General features: G+C 37.2%; 1 protein-coding gene across 4 annotated transcripts in view; it reads right to left on the bottom strand.

Moving 5' to 3' along the window:
* Raf (serine/threonine kinase raf oncogene) overlaps positions 1-27,829 on the bottom strand; it is a 70,332-nt gene that overhangs the window by 6,227 nt on the left and 36,276 nt on the right. For all 4 annotated transcript variants that reach the window (XM_083117792.1, XM_083117793.1, XM_083117795.1 and 1 more), the window contains 6 exons: positions 21,227-21,384; positions 16,008-16,216; positions 10,663-10,830; positions 10,134-10,282; positions 6,412-6,560; positions 4,205-4,339 (listed from right to left, as the gene is read on the bottom strand). In XM_083117792.1, coding sequence (XP_082973918.1) covers positions 4,205-4,339; positions 6,412-6,560; positions 10,134-10,282; positions 10,663-10,830; positions 16,008-16,216; positions 21,227-21,384 — 968 coding nt within the window. The remainder of the gene's footprint in view (positions 1-4,204; positions 4,340-6,411; positions 6,561-10,133; positions 10,283-10,662; positions 10,831-16,007; positions 16,217-21,226; positions 21,385-27,829) is intronic.

Raw genomic sequence — 27,829 nt, 5'->3', positions numbered from 1 at the left:
TTGTGGCTATTGAACATGCCGTCCCTGGTGAATATTGCCTCATCGGTCCACAAAACTCTTGTTGGGAAATCTGGAATGGCAAGAGTTTGTTGCACGTACCATTGGCAGAAATCCATGCGTAGGGGAAAGTCCGTGGGCAGTATGTGGTGCACCTTATGCAATTTGTATGGGTGCAATCCCTCCTCCTGAAGAACGCGGAACACATTGCTATGGTGGGTTTGTTGAGTACGAGCAATGACACGTGTGCTGGTGTCAGGACGGTCTCGTATCGCGTCCAACAACTCGTCTGCAAATTGCAGTCCGCACAGTGCGGGGTCTTCCACAATCACACCAACGGGGTAGTAGAGATCCAGTTTCACGCAGTCGAGCATCAAGTCTTTGAAAGAGTGCATGTGTTGGTAACCGCCTATTGGGAAAACGTTCGTGATACGAACGCCGTGCTTCACGGCTGTTTCGGTTTGCCTCTCCATAAACGAGATGCATATCAGCAAGCTCGTGGGTAGAGTACTCCACCATTGTCCTGTTCGAGAACTGCCCAGCAACAGGGGCACTTTCCCTCCGAGTGACGGATCAGAACTACCGTGATTAGCACCCACGTAATGTCACACAGGTGTCCACGCAGTTGTTGCAAACCGAGAAAGAACACGGGAATACGTAATCTACGTACAATATTCCTTGGCGCAATTCAACCACACACACACGCCAGACTAAACTCTACGCTGCGAGACGCAGAACAAGACAGGAAAAACAACGGTCGACTACACTCTCTACGTAGTATCCACCAACACTAATACGTAACAGGTGACCTACGCTCACAGCGCCTCTAGTGGGGCTTTCTGTATCAATTAGCTGAAATCAATCTGAGCGTAATTTGACGGCATAGCGTCATTTTCGAGTGAATTTCCTATTTCCCGAGTGTGGGACGGTGTCCCAGCAGTAGTGGGACATGTGGACATACGTCGTCATTTTTTACTGCCTACATTCCGATCTCAACATTATGTAGAAAATAGTAGTAAATTTCTTGTATTTTCCATCAGGGGATTCCCCACTGTCTTTGAGAGTCCCCTTGCGCAATTTACACTGGGCCTCAATTGCTGCACCATTGTATTCGTCAGGCACGACTTTCTTTGTATTCTTTTAATCCGACATTGATATCTTTCTTCCTTCTTGAGTTATTGTGCTTTACACATGGTGTGAGGCGATTTTCGCACGCCTGTCACTCGCAAACGGTGCCGATTTCGACATTTTTTCACATGGCATTTTTTCCTTGTTTTTACTTGTCGAATCACCTCCCAAGCGTTGTAACAGGTATTTTGCAACACCCTGTATATATATGTCAGCGATATATCATCACATCACGATATTTGGCAATATATATATATTGTGGAGACAATATATCACTGATATCACGATACGGAAAAATATAGTATCGTATTATCTGTGATGATATATCGCAATATCAAATTTTCGATATCATCCATCCCCAATCACTAGTCTTGTAATTACTGAAAAGTGCCAAGTATTTCTGCCCTGATTTTCTTGCTCGCGTGGAAGTGAGCACCCTTACACGAGACATCTTAACCGATTAACATAAAGGCAAAAAGACTTTCATCTGGCATCTAAAATTACGCAGATGCTCTTCAATCTGAATATGCACATTAAACAAACATAGCATACTGCAAGTGGAAAAAAGATGCACATGACAACATGGGAGAACTTCAAGCAGTGATTCTTCTCCTTCCTTCTTTCTTTCTTTCTGCAACTTGGCCGGCCGGGAATAAGCACACTTCTGATAAGACTTGTTCAGCGCCACTCCACCATCTGTTTTTGTCCCCCTTCTCCTTCCTCCCCTTACAAACTGGTCGGAGGGATGTATGCGAGCATCAGGCAGCTGGCAACAGGCGCCAATGTTTTGTCTCGAGGGTCCAGAGCTATGACTAGGGGCATGCATATTTCGTTTTTGACGAAAAAACGAAATTTGAAAAAACACATGTTAGTGTTAATTTTTCATGTTTTTGAAAGGTGTGAGATGCATTTTGTGACCATGTTTTGTCACGAAATAATGCGAAATGAGCTGCAAAAAGCGAAATTAACTCTTAAACACGAAATTTACCATTTATATACCGACGCGACACTTTCTGAAGTCTGAAGTATCCTGTGAGTTATGCAATTCCCGGAAAATTGATTAATTCTGCTGTTAATATTGGAGAAGCAAAAATGGTCTCCTTTACACAGAAATAAACTTAATACTCTTATAACTACATAAATGTGCTATTAGAAGTGAAATGTTAATTCTGTGGAATAAGTGTAGTTTTTAAATCAAATTTAGGATTATATTCACAATTTTAAAACCAAAATGTCTTTTTATATACCACTTTTCATCCAATTTTTCACCGCTATAACACCGATATTTCATTTTATTTACCGCTTTTGAACCCGAAATTGACTCCGTTTTTGTACCGAAATTTTGCTTTTTTATTTACCAAAAATATGTGCCTCTAGCTATGACTCATTCACTTGGCATTGTTTTGAATCTTGCCTGGGAAGGTTGTTTTGATTTGACCATAGGAAACACCAGATACAAAGGGAGGAGTTTTAAAAAAAAAAGACAACCTATTTTTTTTCCCTTCTTGTTCTTCCATCTGATAAACACCTTGAACAAACAGAGCAGTGCAGGAAGGAAATGCACATGATGCTAAGAATAATATAATAGCCGCTTTTCTTCGGCAACCTTCACACCATTCACGTGTTGAAAATAAATCAACGTTGACGGGAAGACAAAAAAAAGAAGGAAAAAAAAAAAGGAAACACGTTATTTACAGGGAAACTATTGGTGGGAACGATATTTGCCTCTGCAAAACTTCTAAATCCAATAATAAATCGTCAATTAACATGGATGAAATAACAATGAGTGGTGTGTCCAAAGGGGGGTGAAGGGGGTTTATGGCCCCTCCCTCTGGCCAATATTTCTAAAAAAAAGAAAAAGGAAGTCAAAGGCAGAAAAAAATGGCAAAGTGAGGGCTGACCACTATAAAAAATATACGTAACCCCATTCCCCCTTTCAAAAATCCTGTGTGCGTCACTGATAATGTATTGCGACATCTAAAAATGAGTAAGTTTGACATAGCTTGTTTTGTTCACTTCATGCTGTTGGACTGATTGGGACTGGATACATATGCAGCTCAAAGTGGAATCTGAACCATTCTGCATGTCTTCAGGACACTTTGATTGCAGTATATAAAGATGCTTGGCATCCAGCTATAAATGATCACCCCATCCCTCCAATTACCCGAGACTGCTAAAAATAGTAAATATTTACCAGTTTACAGAGTAAACTGAGATCTCACATGATCACATGCATAAACTGAACTAATAGGCGGCAGTTAGAAGCAGTCATCCACAGTCCCTACCCTCGAAAGTGGGTTCTGTTAATCCGTCATTGACTTTTACAGCACGTCTTGCTTTTGTCCTTAGAAATTCATTATCATACTTCTTTCCTGTTGTTAAATAATTTTTGATACAATATACCCCCTAAAAAGTCGATTGTGTAGTCATTTCTTACTGACACTTGAGTTTCACCCCTCTCAAGTTTTCCTGCTTTTTACGTTTCACACATTTTACGTTTTTTATTTACGGGCCCCTGAATATCAGCAGAATATCAGTTATTTGTATTGGTAAATTTGATATCGGTACTTTACTGCAGTAGAGTATTCTGAAAATTTTGCCTGGTTTACCACAACAATTCTTATTTATTGCATATATTTATAATATATTAATTAGATAGAATAGAAGTAAAACACCAATGCATGCATGCAAGTAAAACAAAAACAGAAGTTCGACAACTTCAAATTTTGAGGCAATTTTTATAAATATGACAAAAGTTGGTTTACCAGTGATAAACCAGATAACATGGGAAAATACATTACTGTTTTACTGTTACCTGCAAAAATTTCATATTGTTCCAATCTTACTAAATTCAAACAATTTCCACATAAATTAAAAAAATGCAAGCTTTGGCATGTCACTTTCCATCTATTCCATGAGACAAAATACATATCTATTTCTGCAATTTGCAATTTGTTTGGGTGGCAGCAGGTTATAAAACAAAAGGTACTGAAATTTCTGGCTATGATGCAAGAGATGCAAATAATATATCAACAGCATAAAACTAATTTTTAATGTCACAAAATTCATTAATATCTACCTGTCTAAATAAAGGCCTTTCTTCTCGATTCAATTTTATACAATCTTCAGACAGTCTTCTCAAAGCTTTTGGAGTATCAGATCTTAATTTATTCAAAGCAGGCCTCAGCTGTCCTCGACCTACCATGAACAAGATCTGCAAGGGAGAAAAACAATTGCATGAGCACTCAATATACTAATGTATAGCACAGCTCAATGTTGTTACTATTTACTAGGGATGGGACCGATGAATCGGTACTCTATCGGTATCGGCCGATATAGACATATCAGTGTATCGGTTTATTGGTAAAATTACCGATTATTTTACCGATCCGATATATCGATAAATATATGATAATTTAGTGCAAAATTTTGCCAATTTGTTGTAATTTTTATGGATAATATCCGTGCCCAACTTTCTAAAAAAGTAAATGTCTAAATATGCAATTCCTTTTGCACTGCAGTCACCTTGAAGCACACATATATTAAGGAGGCCAATGAATCTTTCAGGTTCTTCAAGGACCATTTCTAATTTTATATCGGATTGGTAGAATATCGGTATTGGTAAATTTTATATCGGTACTTTATCGGTATCGACGAAAATTTCATATCCGCCCATCCCTACTATTTACAATGCAACATACTTTTGTTGCTTACCTAGTACAATAAGCTACATTTGAAAGACAACAAAAATAATGCTACCAGTTTCTTAATGATTACTTAACAATACAGAAATAGTTACATATTAATATACATATATCCCATAAAGGATAGAGTTACCAGATCACTATAAGTAAAATGTAGGAATTGCAGTAACAGTGAAACCTCAATTTTACATTTTTCAGGGAACCAAGGTGAAAAAACTTATAATGCAAGAAAATGAAAATCTAGGAATTTTTGCTCTATTAGAACCATGACAAATGAATGTATGATGTGGGAAAATGTAAAAGCACAGTTCCACTGCATATTACTACAAAACGTTAGCAAATAATGTGACATTGAAGCATTTTCACTTCACATAATGCATTTTTTACAATGAAAAATTTCAAAACTCATAATCAATGACATCTACATGAGTTTTCAAGTATTATTTTCCAGAGAGCCAATTTTTCTATATTTTCTCTGTAAATTCCTGTTCTTAAAACATAAAGATATATTTTCTTAATGGAAATTATGTAATGCTGAGAATGTAGGACATTTAAAACTTTTTCAAATTCCTCCTGGGTGTTGGACATAAAATGTGCAGGAGAAGTCCAGAAAAAAGATGACATCTGGTAGCCCTAACAAATGAGTACATTCTAATTGTAACGGCAGTAGTTATAGCTAAAGAAACGAAACTTTTGAGAAGGAATCTTCAGAAAAGTGACTGGGTGTGTCCAAATTAAATAGGTCCTCTACACATAACAAGATAACTCTATGGTTTTCAACAATTTCCACCATAGCCTTGGTAACAACAAATAGCTGTAATAAAAATTCAATTCATGACTTTTTAAAGTCAGCAAAACTCATTCTTGATCATATACATAGTTCCATTATGAGAATTGAAAACACATCAATAAAATAATAAACATTTTACAAACAGTTATAAATATTTCAATACAGACATAGAACTGTCAGTTTATCATAATTTTGCACTAAAATATTCTGAAAAAGTCTTGAAAATTTGATTTATTAGCCAAGTACATAATCCTGTACAAAGGACAGAAATCTATTGCAACATTACAATATGTGTAAACATTTTGAGCATAATGCCATAAAAAAACTATGAAAGATGATCCTCAGTTACTCTGTAAATTAACCTGTTTATATTCAGTGCACAAATGGCAAACAATAACTCAGGGTGCAAAAAAGGCACTCAAATATGAACCTCTCTTACAGGAGGTATAGTCTGGAAAGTACATCTTGCAGAAGACTGAGGATATGATGCCTGGACCCACAGTCAATATACTAATCCTCTGTGGGGTTGCATCTCTTCTTGTGTCTGGTCTATCTGTGTGTTTACTGCCACTTTCCAGACCAAGTTTTTACCAATGGAATAGAACTTTAATTATTTAATGTGTTTCAATTTGTTCTAAAGAATTTCATCTCTATAGTATGTTCTAGTTTTATATTCTCAGACTTAAATTAGTTCTTTCTTATGGAGCTTATGTCCCCATATTACAGGGGGTGGGAATGATGCCTCAGTGCACCATCCTAATTTTTAATGATCAGTCAATCACAAAAACTCACCTGATCTTTATTGTTGATATTTGAGTATGGAAGCTGACCCGTTAGAAGTTCATAAAGTACAATTCCAAAAGCATAAACATCCGACTGGAAACTGTATGGACTTTCCTCTTGCATTCGTATTACTTCTGGAGCCATCCACAGAATGGATCCTGTGAATATTCCATAATAGTATAGTAACATTTGAAAACATACTACTACATTACAGATGAGAATACAGGGTGAGTCAAAAGTCAGGTTACATAGGGATTTATAGTATTTCTTCAATGTGTGCACCTTGAACATCAATGTATTTGTGCATGCAACATTTCCAGTTCTCCAGAAACTTTTGCAGAACGTCCGGCATAATCATGTTTCCACATTACACAATGCATTCCTTCAGATGTAGGATGTTCAGAATCTTTAACTGAGTAGACAAGCACCTTTAAATGATTTGGACAAAATCCATTGGTCTGGAGACCATGGTGGCCAATCAATGGGACGACGGCGACCGATCCATGCACCATGAAACTGGACATTCAACCATTCATGGACACTTAACAAGACAAGGAAAACTTCCTATGAAACCAAACTTTCAACTCACCCTGTATATTATTCACCATGCTACTTACAGAAATTATGTAATTACGTCATTTTGAGATTGTTTTCACACTAAAAAGAAATGTTGTAAGAGCCCAAAAATATTCTATAGGGGTTAAATTTGGCATGCTTCTCTATTACGATAGATTATTTAAAACAGTTTCATTTTTTATTTGTATTACTAATTCTACACAGTGTCTGGGTAACTTCACAAATTATTCTTCATTTAAGTTTACTTCTATCAGATGTATGAGAACTTGTTAATTTGATAAAAAGTTTTCCAGTTGAATCATCCAAAATCCTTCAATCAAGGACATTACCCATTCAAACTAATACCATTAATCTTACATATTCTAACAACTTGAACAGAATACCACCATCAAATATTACAAGATTCATGTATGTGATAATTGGAATGTTAAAATACCTGTCATTCAGTAAATACAAAATAATCTAACACAGTTATTTTTAGTGGTTTTTATTTTATTTTATCTGAGACATTTTGTCCTGGTTTCACAGAACTTTTGGTTGTGTTGTTGTATGTATATCTTGGTGTAGCTTGAAAAAGTTCTGAGAAACCAGGACGAACCATCACTAAAAATAACTGTTAGATTATTTTGCATCTACAAAAAGTGGTTATGTGAACCTTTAAGAAGAACATAGATATTTAGTAAGTGAACTCATTTTACACATTATTATGGTGCCAAACTGGTGAAAAATAATAATTTTGTGGCTCTGGGACAGTGAAGATTTTCATTTTCATTTTTTACACTACAAAGCATATACATACTCTTCAAAGATATCAGTCAGTAATTGTGATAAAATTCATACTGATATTTTTTCAAACACTGAAAAAGAGTTCTGTTGATGGTGTTACCATTCACTGGATACAGTGACAGTAGGAAAGAATCTTGTTTAGTTCTTACAATGCCAAAGTAGTGAAATCTTTATCATCTCACAAAGAAGTAGAACAGGAGGAAGAAACAACTGATCTTAGACGCAGCCAAAGTAGTGGTCTTCAGACAGAAGAACCTCTCCCTCATGAAGCATTAGAATACAAGAGGGATGGGACAAGATAGCATGGAGCATGCATTCCACGGAGATGGTGGTGTGATTAATCTTACTAAAGTCCCAGAAGAAAAGGGCAGACATGAGGACCATGAAAAGTGCCAGTTTTAACTATGTCAGACTAACATTGAAGCTGGTCTGACAGAACTTGTACTCTTATAACATTGCTAACATCAATACCCCAGCCCTATTTCAAAGGAATTCTTTATACATTATTAATCACAGTGTATAAGATACATTTTCTCCTTTTAAAAATAGGTCTGAAAAACAGGGTGTATCTTGTACACAGATACTCCATTCTTGATTACCTTCATTTCTGGAAATTTTCTCATGGGATTCTGTGAAAACTAAGACAGTGGTTAAACGAATTAAGAAGTGTGGCATTAGTAATACACAGGATGGTACAGAGGACAATTTGTTGTTTGAGGACTCAGAGTCTGATTAGGAAGAGATTTCAAGTGACTCTTTATTTAGCTCTGAATATGAATCTCAGGGATTTGATGAAGATGATTAAAATGTTTTCTTCCCTACTTAGATTACGTTTATTTGTTGAAAGTAGACCAACATATTACTTTATATTTGAAATACTGTACATTAATTATAATATTCAGTGTTAAATCTTTTTCTCAAAAATGTCAAAAATGTGTACAAAATTATGAGAATAAACACCTGTTTGCGAATATCTCCCAAAACTGGAAAATCTGAGGTCACCAAAGCATGCACCAGCGCTGGTGTCGACTATGGCATCGTACGTGGACATGGAGGTGGTGTTGTGACAGCGGTAGGGAAAACAAGCGGTCGGGTGGTGTTCCGTGCATACGTCGTTCGGACTTACTTTGTACACATTGGCATGAAGCAGAGCGGTAGTCATCAAATTTGGTACTGGTGGAGAAGCCATGCAAAAGAATGAGTACATGATACAGCATGATATGGAGAATTGTTGGGCAATTAGAGGCAGGGCAATCTCAAGTTCAGGTTTCATGTGAGTTCAATAAAATGCCTAGGGTTGTCTGCAATTTATGGAATCAGTTTCAGGATACCAGATCCATATCCCAACAGCCTGGGCAAGGACATCCAAAAGCCACAATGGCCAATGAGGATCGGTATTTGGCACTAACCACCAGGTGCCAGAGGACGGCATCAGCCACGCAGCTCGCTCGTGAGCTCTGTGCTGCAACTGAGACCTCCGTTTCAATGGTTACTGTATCCCGAAGGCTCCATGAGTGAGGGCTGTATGCCAGACGAACTGCTGTTTGCATCCGCTCACCCCTGCCCACAGTAGAGCGTGTCTGGCATGGTGCACAGAACATCAGTCATGGACCAAACATCGGTGGACCCACATCCTCTTCACTGACAAGTCGTGATTCAGGCTCGAACTGATTAGCGACGGACCTTCATCTGGAGAGAACTTGGGACCCGATACCATGCCACCAACATCAGGGAAAGGAATCATTATGGCGGTGAAGGTGTCATGGTATGGGCTGGCATAATGTTGGATGACCGCACACCAGTCCATGTGTTTGACAGAGGCATCCTGACTGCGCAGAGGTATCGAGAGGAGATCTTAGAGCCCTATGTGTGACTTTTCAGGGGCACAGTTGGCCCTTAGTTCATTTTCATGGATGGCAATGCCCGTCCACATAGGGCTCTCCTGGTCGACAATTTTCTGGAAAGTGATGATATTCGATGGATGTATTGGCCAGCTTGATATCTAGACCTGAACCCAATTGAACATGTCTGGGATGCACTTGGGAGGGATATTGCCAACCGCCTCCGAGGACCATACCCCTCATTAGCCTCACTTTCGGTGCCATCTTGCAATGGCAAGGTTGGACATTCCTGCTCTCATGGGCATTACTCGCGGTCATGTGTGGGAATGTTCACTGTTGTATGGTGTGTATTCCTGTAGGCTATTACTATGTATCCACACCAAAGGCATTATATTCTGTCCATTAGTTTTGGAGAAATTCGACAACATGTGTTTATTCTCTTAATTTTGTACACCAGTGTACTACCAGCAAATACAGCACATTAACATGAAATTTTAATAAACATACGGAATTCACAACATTATTCACCTGAAGGTTGCTGGAACTGTTGCGAACCTGACCACCTCGTTTTCACTGTAGCCAGACCAAAATCACCTATCTTCACTGTGAGATCATCATGGAGGAATATGTTGTTGCTTTTTAAATCTCTATGAATGATGTTCTTTGCATGTAGGTAACTGCAAGACACAAAAGATACATTATTTATTATTATTATTATTATTATAGAAACACGTATCATCTACTGAAGAAATACAATAAATACATAAATATTATTCTATAACACTTGTTAATTTGATGTTTTTCTTTGTTAAAGTTTATTTTCTTCCCGAATATAGGGCATTATTTTCATTGAAAAGAAATTGTTGAAATATTTCTATTAGAATATTATTAAAAAAAATATGTTAAGACAGTTTTGTCCACTACAGAACAACTACATGATCTAGATTTCAATGATATGATGTTTCTTGGTATCTCCTTAAAATTACATAATACTTACTGCTCTTGTCCCCCTCCCCTACCACAACAAACTCTTTCACTGTTGTCACAGAATACTTACTCCATGCCTTGTGCTGTCTGCCTTCCAATTTCAATTACAGTTAGCAACTCGAATTTAGTCTCTTCAACATGTAAATGTTTATACAAACTGGACCCTTCACACCACTGAGTGATAATTTGGAGCTGAGGTTTACTGGAACATCCCATAAATAATAATATATTCACATGCCTGTAATGAACGAAGAAATCTGTTAGTTTATTACTGCAAACAAAAGACAAAGATTTAAATAGAAATATTTACATCTTGAATTCTTATCACCAAACTAGCTGCATGTCAAGTTATTCAAGACATATCATTGTAATAAATTTCAGGATGCTTTGTTGTTATCTTGTTCCTACATTCACTCTTATTATTCTTAAAATTTTACTCTAACTAGTCATAAGTGCTCCTTCCTTGTGGTATGCAACAGTACACAATACCTGCAACTTTTTCACAGCTACTAATAAAATCTAATAATCAAGATATGTTAGGGAGAATTCACACCGAAGAGACATGCGACACAAGACACGAGAGTTTCAGACCGAAAAGCAGGGTTGCCATGTTTAAAACAAAAGTTTTAAAAAAACTTGTTTTAAACGTTTAAAACAAAGTGTTTTAAACATGTGTTTTTCAGACTTGTCTAAAACACATTTTGATAGTTTGTGCTTATTTGAATGTTTTATAACTATGCTTTCCATTCAATGCATGTTATTCTGTTTATTGTGTATAGAAATCTGTTTAGTGGCTGAAAATGTATATTGAATTAACAGAAACATATTCTGATGAATACCCGTGGGTCATGTTTAAAACACCTGGCTGTTTTTTTTGTTTTTTTTTTTACAGGTGTTTCAAATATTTTAAAAATTGAATACTATATGAATGAAACAGTTTTGTTCCTCACTTAACACACTGCAAAATGTGCAGCAAGCAACACTTGTTTCTTTGCTCAGTTTGCATGATGATGCCGATATAATTGCATTAATCAAATTATTAATCACCCGAAAAAAACGTAACAAGAGACATTGTTACATCTAAATCGCATTGCAAAATTTGTGCAAGTTATTGAAACTTGGGAGAGGGACGTTGTGAATGAGAAAACTGAGATATAATATGCACTGACATCAACCTGTATACGCTACACTTTCCAGCCTGGATAAAGCAAATACTTAAACACTAGAGAAATGGTTCTCAATCTTCGTGAAACCATGTTCCGGTATTTTTTTTAAGTCAATTCCCTTAGCCCAAGAATTTTCCTCATAAATACCTTTACAGTATTAAAGATTCTATGCATGAATTAACATGTATCTATGAAATTAAATATTTATACATATAAAAATATGAATGACAAAGTGGTAATGTAGTCTCCTTGTAATTAAGTGGTGCTGGGTTCAATAACCGGTGGATGTATATTGCGGTGCAGGTCCCACTTTAAACTGTACGTCGAGTCATGATAAGTATATTTGTGCATAAAATGGACTTAAAAAACGAGAATTCACAACTCAAATAAGATATTGGGATTATGATAGTTTTCAACAGCTTTCTGTTTTGGTGGGTGGTTGGATTTTGCATGGATGTACTGGGTGCCCGAACCTGGTTTCCTGTATACGGATGTGGATGTGTTCATCACATCATCACCCAGTACATCCATGCAAAATCCAACCACCCACCAAAACAGAAAGCTGGAGTATGGATGAACTTTTACAGAAGAGCCTTCACACACAGCTGCACAGAAGATGACCTGCATGATGAAATAGCGTGCGTAATGGAAATAGGCCTAAACAACGGTTACACCGAGCACCAACTATCCATGTGGTGCGCAAAAACAGAAGCCCAGCTCAGACACCCAAGAAACAGAGATAACCTGACCCAAAATCCTAAACCCAAATAGATCGCCTTTCCATACCACCCCACCACATCTGGCAAATTTGCCAACGCCCTCAAACCCTTCAACATCTGAGTAGCACACAAACCCATATACCAAATCGGAAGGGCACTACCCAACTTCAAGAGATACTACCTACCCAAACTCGCATCCCCCGGTGTCTACAAGACCACATGCCAATGCCACAACACCTACATTGGCAGAACCATCCGCACCATCCAAGAACGGATTACGAACATGTAAAAGATGCCAAAAATGACACACCTAAATCGGGCCTCTCCCAACACCTCCACTCCACTAACCACACCATCTCCTCCATATCCATACTTCACCCAACTGGCTCTGTCATAGAAAACACCATCAAAGAAACCCATGCTATCATCCAGCAGAAACCAGCACTGAACCTGGACAATGGACAGGCACACCCAACTTGGCACCCTGTCCTCAGAAAGATCCCCGACCTGAAAAAGAAAAGATGCAGTGCACATACTCGACCCAACTCCAGCCACGTGGGGAACAGGAACGGCACATTGCCGAGCAGCACGGCCCAGCCCCCCAACCCCCAACTGACAACGCCACCTGACAACAGGAAGCAGACGACGCAAACCAAGATGCGCGCGCCAGTGCTGCCGAACGGGAGAAATCGCAACTACCGCCGCCCGGGAACAAACAATGCAGTGACGCGGTACCATCTCCGCTTCAAACGCCGTACCCTTTTGTGAATGAAGACAGTGGATCTTCGAAATTAATAGGATTGAACTATTAAATTGTGCAACGCGGAAGTGTGAAATCTTCTAAATTTCACGTAAGTAATTTTAAACTGCGTTTACCGCAACCATCATGAATTCAAATTTTCTAATTAAATATTTACTGTGATAATTGACATATATTATAAATAAAAACAACAGCGATATTTCCATGATACACTAAAGTAAGAGACGATGAAATTTACATCGACAATATGACATATGTTTGGAAGTGTAACTCCGATGAGTATTACAAACTTTGCTGATTTTGTAAATACTAACTTCAAAATATTTAATAGTGTTGTGCAGCGTCAGTGTTTATAGGATTGATTACATACTACCTCGTTAGTGTGTTACTGTGCCATAATCCTTTTAACTAGGTCAATACTGATGGAACAATGACCTTATAATTGTGTCACGTCGTGTGTGTTTACATATTTTATGCATGTACAATCATAATGTCAATGTGTGTGATGTAAGACACTCAATCATTGCATACATGAGTCAGCATAGCAAACTCACATGTCAGTGTTCACCTTTCATATGCTGACAAGTATTGTTTATTTATTTTGTTTATTTTTTCTCCATTCCTTTTCCAAGAACTATATTACTCAAATTACATATTTTCGGTTATGGTATGTTAATTCAATACTTTTGGACTATATTTTATAATAAGAAAAATATCTCCATAGAAAGGATCGATATGGAATACAACTTTAAATCTTTCATATTTAAGTGAAAATCAAAATATTTTCTTTAGGGGGTAGAGGAGCGTATCGTATCCAAAGTATTGGATAGAAATGACAAGTCTTATGCCATTCTTAGCATAGTAGGAAACAGAGATAGGAATGCAGAATAAGCAATGAGGAAATGTGAGGTTATTGACTTGGGAGACAAGGAGGCTTTGAGTGTTGGAATTGTCAGGAGGTGCGATCAGTTGGCGAGAATACGAGAGAGAGTAAGGTCTGTGGATTGTAAGAGAGAAGCAAAGTGGAGAACGATTATTGGACGATGGTGTGTGATTGAATCGATGTCTGACAGGGAGGGAGGTCTGACAAGTGACATTTGAGAGGACAAGTATAGGAATAATCTATATCTATTTGTAAGGCATCAAAAGGTTGCATTGATTACTGAGAGTTCGCTTCAAAGTGACACATATCTCATGTCGCATCTCTCTTCGGTGTGAATTCTCCCTTAAAGACATAAGGATAAATACAGGGTGGCACACAAAATGTCATACCATTCAATCACCCCATAAAATTTTTAATATCTTATATTGAATGTTCAAAACGTGTATTCAGGTGAGTTGGTTCATGGAAAATCCGGTAGATGTCAGGAGAAGTCAGTATCAGACTAACTTGCCACGAAACAGCAGTATGCAAGATGGCAGATAATGGCCGGTTGAGTGTCAAACAGAACGTGAAAGTTTTAATGTTCTTTGCAGAATGGAAGAGTTTGGTGGCGACACAAAGCCATTTTTTGTGCACACTTTGGTACAAGAAGGGCTCCCTGCAAACAGACCATTCACAGATTGTGTCAGCAATTGGCAACAGGTCTCCCTTTACACATTCAGTGATTCCTGCAAGATGGAGCCTGCCCATATACTGCAAACGTTGTTCTTGATTTACTGTATGAAATGTTTAATGTGCATGTAATGTCACATCGGTTTCCCGAACGTCACGAAGGTGGGAGACAGTGGCCCCACATAACCCGGATATTAATCCGTGTGATTTTTTTTTTTTATGGGGGTTCTTGAAAGATAAAGTATTCACAAGGAAGCCTAAAAATGTAGCACAACTCAAGGCTCTTATCGTGCAGTAGTGCCGTGCAATTTCGGAAGACTTGTGCTGGAGGGTTGTGACAAATGTAAAAGTTTGCTTGCAAGAGGTCGTGAACCATAACGGTGGACTCATTGAACACATTCTGCACTAAACTAACTTTCCATACTCTGATAACTATGCATTAATTTTGTAATATTTCGATAAATAAATGTGTAATCAACAAAATAACATTTTGTGTGCCACCCTGTATGTATGATACACATTTGCACCCATACATGAATAAGCAGCAGTACTTTTTAGTTGCTTGTACTACCACAGCAAACACTCTTATGAAGAGTACTGGAACCTTCATCCAGAAAAAAAAAATACAGCTTCAAAATTATAATGCTGGACATTAAATCTGGGATGTTCAGGAAAAAAGCATGTCAAAAATGCAATTTTACAGCAGGCAGTAATTTATGCTTATTCTTTCAATAGCAAACATTACAGACATGATATACTTGTTGGATCATCACTTTTTAGAATCCTTATACATGCACAATAAAAAATAATACTTATAATATTTTCTTTAATTGAGTCAATAGTGACTTTAGTGAAGGCAACAGAAAATCACAGTATGTGAATTAAGTACTTTTCCCCGAACAACTTAGAAATAGTCTAATATCACAACAGTCTAAACATATTTTATTTTCCCTACATGAATATAAGCTTCACCTTTCTTTAATGACCTTGCCCCCATCCCTTCTCCTAAACCAACTGCAGTCGACAATCACATTTTGATTTTGACTCTGCTTTTCACTGCCTTAGTGAACATCCCCCCACCTCCCAATCCCCCATCCTCCTGTTCATTCTGTGAAGCAAACAAGGCTTGGCAACTGAAAACTGGCCCATCTTTGTCAATGACCCATGGTGAAGGGGAGACAAAGGTCATTAAAAATTGTTCCAGCGAATACCTACCTTGTTTTCCTCAAAACTGCTACTTCGTTCTTAAATGCCTGCAATTGTGCTGGCGTGGGATCTTTAACATTGAGTGTTTTCACAGCTACTGGTCCATGCCAGTGTCCTTTGTACACTGTCCCAAAAGAGCCTGAACCTATTCGAGGACCTATAAGAATTTCATCTCCTGGGATTTCCCAATCTTCTATACATTCACGAGGTGGTCTCACCTGAAAGAATGAACAAGTTTTCAGCACTAGATTCTACTCTATAATACACTTTTTAATAACTGCATGGAATACGATATGAAATATATGACAGCAAAAATTCTTATTTGAAAGATTCCAATTCAAGCAAGGTTTTTATTCACACACATACACTACAATATATGCATCAGGTGATATAGGCATATCAATGTAGCAAGAAAATTTGTAAAATGAATGTATATGTGCAATTTCTCTTTCTCAGGGTAAAACTACTATCAGTGTCATGCATAAGGAAGTAAAAATTTTCAAAGTTCTTTATTAACTGATAATTTATATTGGTATTAGTAGAAAAATATATTAATCCATCCCTAAAGGAAATATAAATGAGAGATGTTACCCACTTTTTTGTGACATTAATGAATTATAATTAGATGAAACTGATAAAGGGATGCTAATAAACAAATTGTCCAGCCTCAGAGTTGAACCAAACCAAGGCAGTAACACAGTTTCAACAAATTACAGAAAGAGAAATAGACTGTGGGCAATAAAGTAGAAAGAAAATGTACCAAAAAGCTTTCATAAGTCAACTCTCGATAAGACCATTCACAGTTCCCGGGAAAAGGGTCGTTATTGGAATTTGCACCAATTTTCAGCTTAAACGGAGCTCAAATGGACACAAAGATTCCTAGGAGACTGTAACCAGTTATCCTGGTAGTTATACAACCTGTTATGCACAGGCCGTGCATTGTAGAAGTAAAATAGAACATGAAAAAGTTTTCACAAAAAATTATTTAAAATAACATTTTCTTCTTTTAATTGTGCACAGTCGTTGCTCTTCCATGAAATTCTTACAATTCTAGTTCATGGGAACTGAATTTGAACTGAAACCTACGGAAAGGAAAACAATCTCTCGCTTATTGCAAGCGAAACTTGAATAATCTTGACACCTGTCACACTGGCGCCAGCAAAAGTCAGGAGAAAATCGGGCAGAATTAATGTTGGATTTAATACGGGACTACTAGAGCATTGTCTGTTACAAGATTAACCGGTAAGATAAGATCTCTCGGGAGACACAACACAACCTTTCCTGTGTAAAATACATCTTAAAAAAGTAAAGTTTTCTTTACTTCAACCAACTTCTAATTCACCCCCTCCCCCATTCCAGGGAGCAGTCCAAACTCTTCCTCAACTTGCATTGTAATCCAGCCTGAAAAAGGAAATATGCAACTTGCGATCTGTTTGCACCCTTTACGTATTATAGGTCACAATGAACATCATCGCACCCGATAAATCATTTGGGTTTGCAATTGGATTTCACTAAAGTGAAACTGTATATTTAGTCCCGATTAGCCCAAAAGCATAAAATGAATTAAAAACAAGCTTTGTGAAACTGCAATTTCAGATATCAAAATGGGAGATTGTTATTTACTCTCACGTTAATAGACGATTTAATGTTGGATTTAGTAGTATTCTCGATGTCAAATACCCGGTCCTCCAAAAGTTTATATATTAATCAGTCTCAGCTTATACATTGAGCACTCTTTTTAAAAAATCGGTCTCAGCTTATGCATTGAGCACTTTCTCCCCCCCCCCCGCCCCCAAGATGGATGGTTCTGAAGAAAAGCGGCAATTGTATTGTGTGCATTTCCTTTGAACACTGATCTGAGTGTTCAGGAAGTTTATTCTTGTGTCAGATGCAAAATAAAATTTACAGTTTTGTTTGTTTTAACTCTTGTTTTTCTTTCTGGATATCGAATTTCGTTATCTTCAAATCCAAACAGCGTTGCAAGATTCAAAACAATGACTTTTGACATGAGTCATTGCTGTTACCGGTAAGGGACAGCTTTGCAGATGCTAGACAAAACACTGCCAGCTGCAGCATAAAAACAAAGCGACCGGCTGGAAGTTCGAGCAACAGGTGGTTGAAGAGAAAATACTCCACATTTCAAAGATAACGCAACTGTCGAAGACAGAACTTTTATCAGCTGTGAGATAAAGAGAGAAATTACCCTCTTTTACGTTTTACCATGCAACAGACAATAATACATGCAATATTTCCTATGCAGACAACAGCAATAAAAAAACAGGACCTGAATTCTGCAATTATCACATTGCCTTGCACACCAGTGGCGGAGAACGAGCTGGGAAAAGGGGGGGGGCACCTTTTTTTTTTACTTGTCCTATGGTTTTTGTTAGTTTTCAAGAATGTATCCTGAACTGGTTGCCCATTTTAGACGTGAAAGGAAAGTAAGAGGGGTCTACTACCACCCTCGCCTGTAATCAGCCCGTTTGCACACACAAGCAAGAAAACAATTGGCATTGCCCCCCTACATGTTTGCTGAGAGGAAAAGAGGGAGATGTCACTCAGCCAATGGAACACTTTCTTGGCAAATATTAGGACATCGGCACAGTTATGAAAACGTATGAAGTGGGAAACGGGAGTAAATGATGCACGTAAGATCGAAATAAACTTTTTCGGAAACCTGGATGGCAATGCATTGAGTGAGTTGACGATCATTAGTTGGCCTATGTGGCTTTGATTATCTCTTAACATATATATATAATTCCCTTTATTACATTATTACATTACATACTGAATTTGCATTATCATATAATTTAGACAATTATCAACTATAAGCAACAATCATACACAAATATACAGCTATTCAATACATGTAATAAGGGGGGAACCCCCGAAGTAAGCCCGGCTCCTCCCGCCTACATTCGAGGGTATGGTCTTATTGTCCTGGTTCCTAAAAATATACCAGGACGTCAGTTGCTCCGAATTTATTACTATTTGCATTTTAAAATAGGTATAATAATAATAAATTGTAATGTTATACAAGGAATATATACATGATATACTTGATGTATACAATACTTTATGTGATATTATTTCTGTTCTGGAATCCAGAACAGATGACATGACATTACATTACATAACAATATTAATAATATTATTTTAACAACATCATGAAGAACATCTTCAATAACATTCTCGATAACGTTTCCCTGGCAGTGAGACAAGCATGCATAATATTGGAGTCGCAGAAGATTCCATTCCGGCATTCCAGAGCGGTTTGATGTACAAGATTATTTTCCTCATCAAACCCACAGAACCCAACTCACAAGTCCAGAACCCCAGTCTGGCATACCAGAGCAGGGAGCCCAAAGAAAGGCCGCATCCTGCGCCCACACTGATTGCTATTCATTAATTAGAAAGAAGAGATAAAATTAAAATTTTGGAGTGTGATATTTGTATTTGTATTTGAATTCTTTAGGGCCGTTACCGCCGCGTGCACAACTGCTGATCTGGCACACGTCCATGCAAGAGTGCAGCGTCTGCATTCCAGGGAGGGGACAAGGGATCACGACGGACAAGGAGCAATGTCCGTGTGAAGAACGATGCTTTATTGTCGTTGCTTCTCTACATTATAAAATGGCATCCTATCACGCCCGTCTCACTACCAGGGGTCATAACTTTTTGTTTTATTACATTATTATATAATTATTTAATCAATGTAACGGGAGTGATTAATGTTTATGAAACTAAAAATATCCCTTTATTACCTTCACCTGTTAAAATTATATATGTTTAAAGTACAAGAAATATAAACATTAATATATTACATAAGAAAAATAGAATATGTTTAACCATGCTAAGCGTACAACTTGTGTAAGTTAATTGAACGCAATGAACATACATATATTAGATGTTGTTAAATTATAATCTTAAATTGTAATTCTAATCTCAGTCCCGAGCTCAACTCCCAGGGAGTCCACTGGCTTCCAGCGGTGATTCATTTATTTGATCTAATTTGATCAGATAAGCTTTCTTAAGTAAATTAAAAATCTCCAGAAGGGAAGCTCCCGGGATGTCAGTTTCTTGTTTTGGGATTTTTTTTTTAAATTAATTTTTTAAATTTGTTTCTTTAGCATTTTTTGGTCCTCCCTGGGGATCGAGCTGAGATCATTTACTTAACACTGCTGTTCCTCCTAACGCCGTTCCATCCGTCTCATGTACTTCCTGTGTCGGGGTGGGTGGATTCTTCTTCTCTCGGCCGCCTCCTTCGTCCAGCGGCGACATCGCAGCAGCGACGCCCCGACGCACCCTCCGGCGACTCCTCTTCGTGGAGGGAACAAAGTTTCGCTTTTTTATGAAGTGTTACAGGGAACAAAGAACAACACGTTTTGAATGGAAGCTGTTACCGGAAGTTGTCGGCTACAAGGCCAAGAGTTGCGAGTTGCTTACTCATAGGAACCTGCTGAACTCTAGGTCAGAGCTGGACAGATGGGCCAGACTTCCAAGTGCCACGCATCTGTATTTTGAAATATTCCTGTGATCTTGTGTCATTTTTCATGGTGGTTTATTTATCGATGAAACAGCTCGACCTGCCATACACATTGACAAAGATTGCCAAGTCCAGCAGTCATTTCGGCTGCTTCTCTCCCCCCCCCCCCCCCTTCGTGAGTTGTCAGCGGCTTTTAGGACAAGGAAGCAAGTCAAGGTCGATTTAAAATAACATCCAAGCCCATTCGATCTCTTCTCGCATAATCAAGAGCAAGCAAAATCACAATGGCAAAACAAGCCTGGCATGTTGAGTAGCGGCCCTCAGCTGTGGGGTAACATTGGTGTGCTTGGGGAGGGGAGGGCAGAGGTCAAGTTCTCTTGGACATCACTCAAGCGTGGTGTGGTGTCTATTCTTTGATCAGACCCACTTGTGAGCGGTAGAGCACTTGTGAAGGGAATGTATGTGAATAAAATGAGTGCAAAAAACGTATTTTTTGGCCGATTTCCTTCAATTTTTCAACTTTTTTCCAAATTTTTCATGGTTCCCGGGAAAAGGGTCGTAGAATCGAGAGCCGACTGTACTTCTTTCTTGTAATAAAATTACCACATGATTTCAACAAATCACAATGGAAAATTATAAGACATGCACCAGTCAGGAATTTCTAAATATTCAAATAAGAATATATTTCAGATCTTCTAGGAAAGGTTCAATGTATGAAAACAAATTATCCAAAAATCCTTACCTTTTTACTACTTTCATCTGCACTTCTTGCCCTTGGACGCCAGGGTCTTAATGTATTGGTAGGAGAAGCTTGCGCACTTTGACTATGGGACGGTTTTGTAGGACTACTACCAGGGCTACTTGCAGCTCCACCTGCACTGTTCCCCGAACCTGGTGGAGCTAATAATACACTTTCATTTAATATGATTTTCAATTACAAGTAAAGTACAACTTTTGTCATATTGATGGTAAAAACACACACAAAAATTGCATGGGGAAGAAATCTCTTTCACTTCGAGTAAACTGTTAAATGCTAATAATTTTATGAGAATTAGAGAGAATTCAAATTTTAATGCATTTAAACACACGTGGAAACAATAAAAAGTTTAAACCTAACTGAAAATAATTCGAAGGAAGGAGGAAGAGTTTTGCCTTCAGATGTGTCACATTGGCAATATATTTTCTATGAAAAAGCATCTGCTGTACCTAGGACATAAACCCAGAACTTTTAACACTGCAGGTAATGTGCTACTACTACTTCCATATTGAAGAAGGTTCTGGATTAATTTCTTGGGTATGGCAAATCGTTTTCATTCAATTGGTGAATAATATACAACAGGGAGTCGAATTTAAACTTTAATTTATCTTTGCATTTTTCTTGCAGATTTTTTGCATGCAAGAATGCATAAGTTTGCTACTAGTCAGCATAGACCTTTTGTTGACTTACAAATATTTTTCAGCACTAATTGTCTGGACAACTCGAGGAAATAGTTCTTAGTTATTTATGTATGATCTCCTTTACTTCAAAAACCACAAAGTGACGACATTTTCAAATTCTTTCCTCCATGTGGAAGCATATTGGGGAGGTAAGCATATTGAATATTCATTCCCTGAAAAAATTCAATATGTTTTAAGTTCCCAAAGGAGTTTGTGGAGCTACCATCTTTAAAATTGAAAAATGCCAGGTGAGCACAATTAAAGCATTAATGGCATTTTATAAATAACAGACCACACCTCATTCAAACTGTATACAATTTGTACTGTAATTTTTGTTATTTTTAAAGATGTAATTGGACTCACCCTTGTATGATAGGGTTGTAAAAAAGGTAAAAAAAAAAAAGGTAAAGTGTTCCCCTGTGCATAGCACCACACCATGAAGGCGTATAGGGGGTGTGGGGGTAACGCCCCACACTTTCTTGATCCGGTCGTGAGTGGGGGTGATGTGATCAGCATCACGCCCCTGACCGCCTTTACCCCCCAGGGTTTCCCCCAGGTACCCATGTTATTCGATGCTGGGTAGGCGCCGGGGCCGCTTACCTCACTTAATCGTCACCAGAAAATTAATACATCAGAAATTTGTCAGCACAATTATGTACATTCTTAATCTACAAAATCATGGTGACAATACTTACATATATTCACAGTCAAAATGAAGTGTCCATATGTACGGATTTGCAGTATTTTTCAACATGGAAAAAAGTGATTACCATTAAAATATAGATTTTGTTAAGATCATCTTTAACTGATTATTTTTTAACAAATGGTTTTTATGTTACGCAAATATTGATAACTTGTATGTAGAGTAAGTACAGTTCATAAACTAGCACTTGAACTACACTATCATACATCTGGTGTGTTAGTCATCACCTTTCACTAATGTGAATTTGTGCTTATTGTATGTCCCAAATTTGGTCTCTGTTACACAAATTACACACCTTGGATGTCACTTGGTATCAGCTTTTCCCCCATTCTAACAAAGATATGATATCACTCCAAATCTTTACCAGTCCATCTTCTTGTGCATCAGTTGTGTCAAGGGTTAAATGTTTAGGGTAAAATCCGGGTAAAAAGGGGTGCCATTTTCAGGGGGTCATAAGTTTAATTTAGTACCAAATTGTAACCTTAAATTAGGCCTTTGTTAAATTTGAATGACTGTTTTGAGACTATGTGACTGAAATCGTTACACATAATATAACTTTGTTGCTTGCTTGTTCACCTTATGCACATGAACATGGTGTTCAAAATTCAAATGCCTGGAGTCTGGTTGATGCACCTTGAGAAATCTAAATTTCTGGAAGTAAATTTTATCTCCAATTTTAGCCTTTTCCATTACCCAGATATAGCAACATTGTTCACTGCCATGAGAGAGGTCATAAAAGCATGTGCACACAAGTACACATCAGCAACATCCACCACTAGGAACATTTCTCACAATTTTTCCAAACACTCAACATGTATTTGACACAAATCATTCCTTCGACTGCTGTAAAAGGCTATTCAATATAGAGTTTTTGTGATTAACTAAGTAAATTAATTAACATTCTAATGAGCATGTAGTTTCCAATGAATATATGAGCATAAGGATGGCAGTCAGTTAACTTGTTTCACTTACTTTCTTATGTATCCACACGCACATAGGAATTGTTTGAAAAATACATAGCATAGTAGTTTCCTTCTACATAAGAAAAATATGTTGAAAATAATGTGGCATGAACTATGTGTAGGGTTTATTGGAAAATATGTTTCAGATCCATTGTTTGAAAAAAAGCTGAATATTAAAAAGAAAAACAACAAGCTGGGAAAATAAATTGGAGTGAAGAAACACCTGTATTAAAATGACCACATTACAGCCTGTTTGAGATTGAACAAACAACAAAAAGTATATATTAATTTGCCCCAATGTCCACTTGAAAGTACTAGTACTTATTCTATTTTACCATAGTACATAACAATATAATCAAAGTGCACTCTTGCACTTCCTTCCTGAAGTTAATGTGCATTTAACGTACTGAAAAGAATTTACTAATAGAATTAAGAGTTTTGACTTCCAAATAAATACAGTTGAACCTCGATTTTATGTTTTTCAGGGGACCAAGGTGAAGAAACTTAAAATGTGGGAAAATGTAAAATCCAGGAAAATGTTACATGTTGCTTTGTTGGGATAACGAAGATGGAATGTATGTAGTGGTATGTAAGATAAGTATGATAAGATACGAGGCGTATTCGTACAGTAAGTACCGTTTGCAAATATTGCCGCTGTAGCGCTGCAGTCGCGACCGTGTGAGTTCTTGCTGACATCCTTCATCCGTTAGTGAGCCACAGGCAGTCGTGAGAGCAGGTCATGCTCTTTCTTCGTAAGTTTATGAAGGTTTGAAATGTTCAAGAAAATCAATCGGCCCGCTGACTGTGAAGTCCGGTCTGTGATTTGTTTTCTCAATGCCTGAAACGTTAAACCGGTAGACATCCACAGTCAACTGTGACAGGTCTTTATTTTTGATGTTTAAAGAAGATTGTGAGACAGTTCACGATGAGCCAAGGAGAGGTCGGCCATCTGTTGTGACCGATGATTTGGTGCGTGCGGTCGACGCGGAAATTCGTGAAAACAGACGCTTCACAATGTCGTCGCTTTCCATGGAATTTCCACAAATTTCAAGAAAACAGTCCTCTACGAAATTTTGACAGATCACTTGGAATATCGAAAATTGTGGTCAGCGTTTCGATGAGGATGACGACGTCGAAGCAGGAGTGCATGGATGGCTTTCATCACAGGCGGGAACATTCTATGATGATGGGATACAAAAACCAGTGGCACGCTATGACGAATGCTTGAAAAATGGTGGAAACTACGTAGAAAAGTAGTTTAAGGTCTGTAGAATGCAATGCAAATAAAAAAAGGTACCAAACTATTTTACTTTATTTCTTACACCCTTTCGGTACTTACTTTCAAAATATGCCTCATATTTCAACTCTCGTTCAAATTTCCCTCAGTACAATGGGGTTGATGTACATAAAGAATACAATAAGTTACAGAGAGTATGTGTGATGATATAACCTCCCCATTCATTTTTTTGTTTTTATGTAAAATCAGAACTTTTGTCATTCAAAATCATGATAAGGATATCTACAGGATGTAGCCTAGTGGCTCTCCAATGGATGTGGGAATATGCAAAGGAGGACTGAAACAGAATTATGCATGGACAGTGCAAGCAAACAATTTTCTCATCAATTAATACTAAAAATACCTTACTTGGTGGGTCATTAGTTTTCCAAATTACATGATGCATATGGTACCTCATGCCACATGCTGATATAATCATTTTGAACTCTCATAAAACACACAACTGTTAAACAAATTTAAAATTCCAGTGCAAATACATCTTTGGTGTTAGTATCACAAGAAACTTTTAGAAGGAACAACAATAAATTTCTAGCCTCCAATCAAATATATATTTTTAACAAATTCTTGATCGAGTATGTATGCAACACAAGTGAGAGAGAATTGTATGTAACATTTATTTTTGTTTTAACACTAGAACCGCGGAAGTGGTCTTTTTGACCGCTGTTGAATTTCAAATTGCTGTTAAGATGTTAATATCTCTTCGAATCATCTGGAATTCCTTGACTTTTGTTCTTTTTACAGTTAGAATATATTTTTGATTTAAAGATTTTAAAAAATAAATTTATTATGTAGTTATTCGTTGAAATACCTCCAACCGCGAGAGTGGTCAAAATGACCGCTGTGCATTACCCTCCATTTTTTATGAAAAGGTAAACAGAAAAATGCAAACCTCCTTTTGGGAGATGTATTACAAAATTCGCCTTCAAGCTACTGCCACCTGGTGAGTCATTTATTAGATTTATCACTAGGTGGCAGCAGCTTACAGGTGAATGTTTAATCTCTCTGTTTGAGCTGAATAGGGAGTTGCGAAACTTTGCAAGCACTGTCTTTGTTTGTCAGCTGTTCTTGATATTTGTTTCTCGCACACGTGAGTGATTATTGTTCTCTAAAATTGGCTGAATGTGGACTATCAGCTGAAGATATATCAAAGTATTTAGACTCAATTCAGGACATAGATGTTCAAGAAAAGAAGTGCCTCAGCAGGTAAAATCATCTCGTCTAGAACACTATTCTACAGTTCTTCTGAGTAGTGCTGACAGCACACTCACTGTGTACCAAGGAAAAAGAAACAAAAATGTTCTAATTCTCAGTTCCATGCATTCAAACATGTGTATTGGTGGTGGTGGAAGAAACTCCCTGAAACTGTCAGCTTTTACAACAGCACAAAGTTTGGTGTAGATGTAGTCGATAAGATGGCTCGTAAATTTTCCGTAAAAGCAGCATCGCGAAGATGGCCAGTTCACGTATTCTACAACATTTTGAACCTAGCCACTCTCAATGCATATATTTTGTACAAGAGTACAACTGGCAAAAATTTTGATCATCACTTGTTCCTGATGAAACTTTCTGAAGAACTGCGAGAAGGAAGCAACAGAATCCCACAGCCGAATCTACAGATTGTCTCCTATGAGTCTCCAGGAAAATGACAGCATCAACAGTGCCAAACTTCCAAATGCAGAAACAGGACAGGAGACTTATGTGAGCATTGTGGAAAAGCAGTATGTGGAAAATGTGTAAAAATTGTTAAAAAATACTGCACCAATTGCATTACAGATGATGCCAAATAAGTAAATTTATTGTTATTGCATGAAATAATTTTCATTTGTATTCATGTTTGTGAAAACAAGAACGGGGTCATGTATTTATTTCTGTGAAGTTAAAGATGTGTACTGAAACAATTAAAAAAATATTAACAAACACTATATATATAACCTACTTTTTCCATGGCGGTCAATTTAACCACTGTCGCGGTTCTAGTTATAAAAAAAGCCCGCAGTTCTAGTGTTAATTTCACCAAGTAGCAAGAAATTATTTTGGTGCTGATAGTTTATGCTTTCATGTTTCTTTCTTAGAATAGGGTTCCTTTACACATCCATCAAGTTTGTTTGGTTCACAATTTTTATTTTACTTAGTCATATACACTATATGGACACTATTAATAATTATTATTTGTTATGGATGAAATCAGTGGTGTTTGGAGCAGAAAGCATCAAAATTCACATATTCATGAACTCTGCATGATAAATGTGTCACAAAAGTGGATTTCGTGATTAACTGTTTTGATTAGCAGTTGCTTCCGACTGTCCCATAAGAGCATTTGTAATACATTTGTATTTTAAAGCAAAACTCTTTTAGACTGATATATTTGCAATGGAACACTTATATTCTAACAGTTGTAACTATTTAAAAAACTCAGTTCAGCACTATAAATAATATTTATCTTACCAATCGTAGAGGTTGATTTGACTGAAAGCCAGAAATTTGATTATAGCCTGATATATTTGATCATATATCACTAGTATTGCTTGAAAATAATGGGGAGAAGTCATCAAAATATATGAGGTGCCTTTCTTATGTTTTTTCATATGTGTGTGCTTTTATGAATCTCCTAACACTACTCCTTCAGATAAGTGCAAAATGAAATATATTAACATTAAATCACAATGCTTTACATGGTGTTCTTTGATGAATAAATAAATATGTAAATTTGAATTAAAAATCTTATTGTAATAGAATAAAAAGAGAATAGGACAGTGATATTGCAAAATGTTGTTTCTTCTGAAGGCAAGGCAATGAATATGCAACAGACCAAAAGACAAAAACAAACCAAAAAGATAACTTCCACAAACATATATGACTGTTTCCCATGACGATACAACACATGCATAAACATACCATTATGAGAACATCTGGAATACTACAAAGATTACTTGTTTTATTGCAACT

Source organism: Lepisma saccharinum, chromosome 2 (genome assembly GCF_977018435.1).
Source record: "Lepisma saccharinum chromosome 2, izLepSacc3.1, whole genome shotgun sequence".
Lineage (NCBI taxonomy): Eukaryota > Metazoa > Arthropoda > Insecta > Zygentoma > Lepismatidae > Lepisma > Lepisma saccharinum.
The sequence above is the reverse complement of the archived record's forward strand: the minus strand, read 5'-3'. Positions and strand labels throughout refer to the sequence as shown.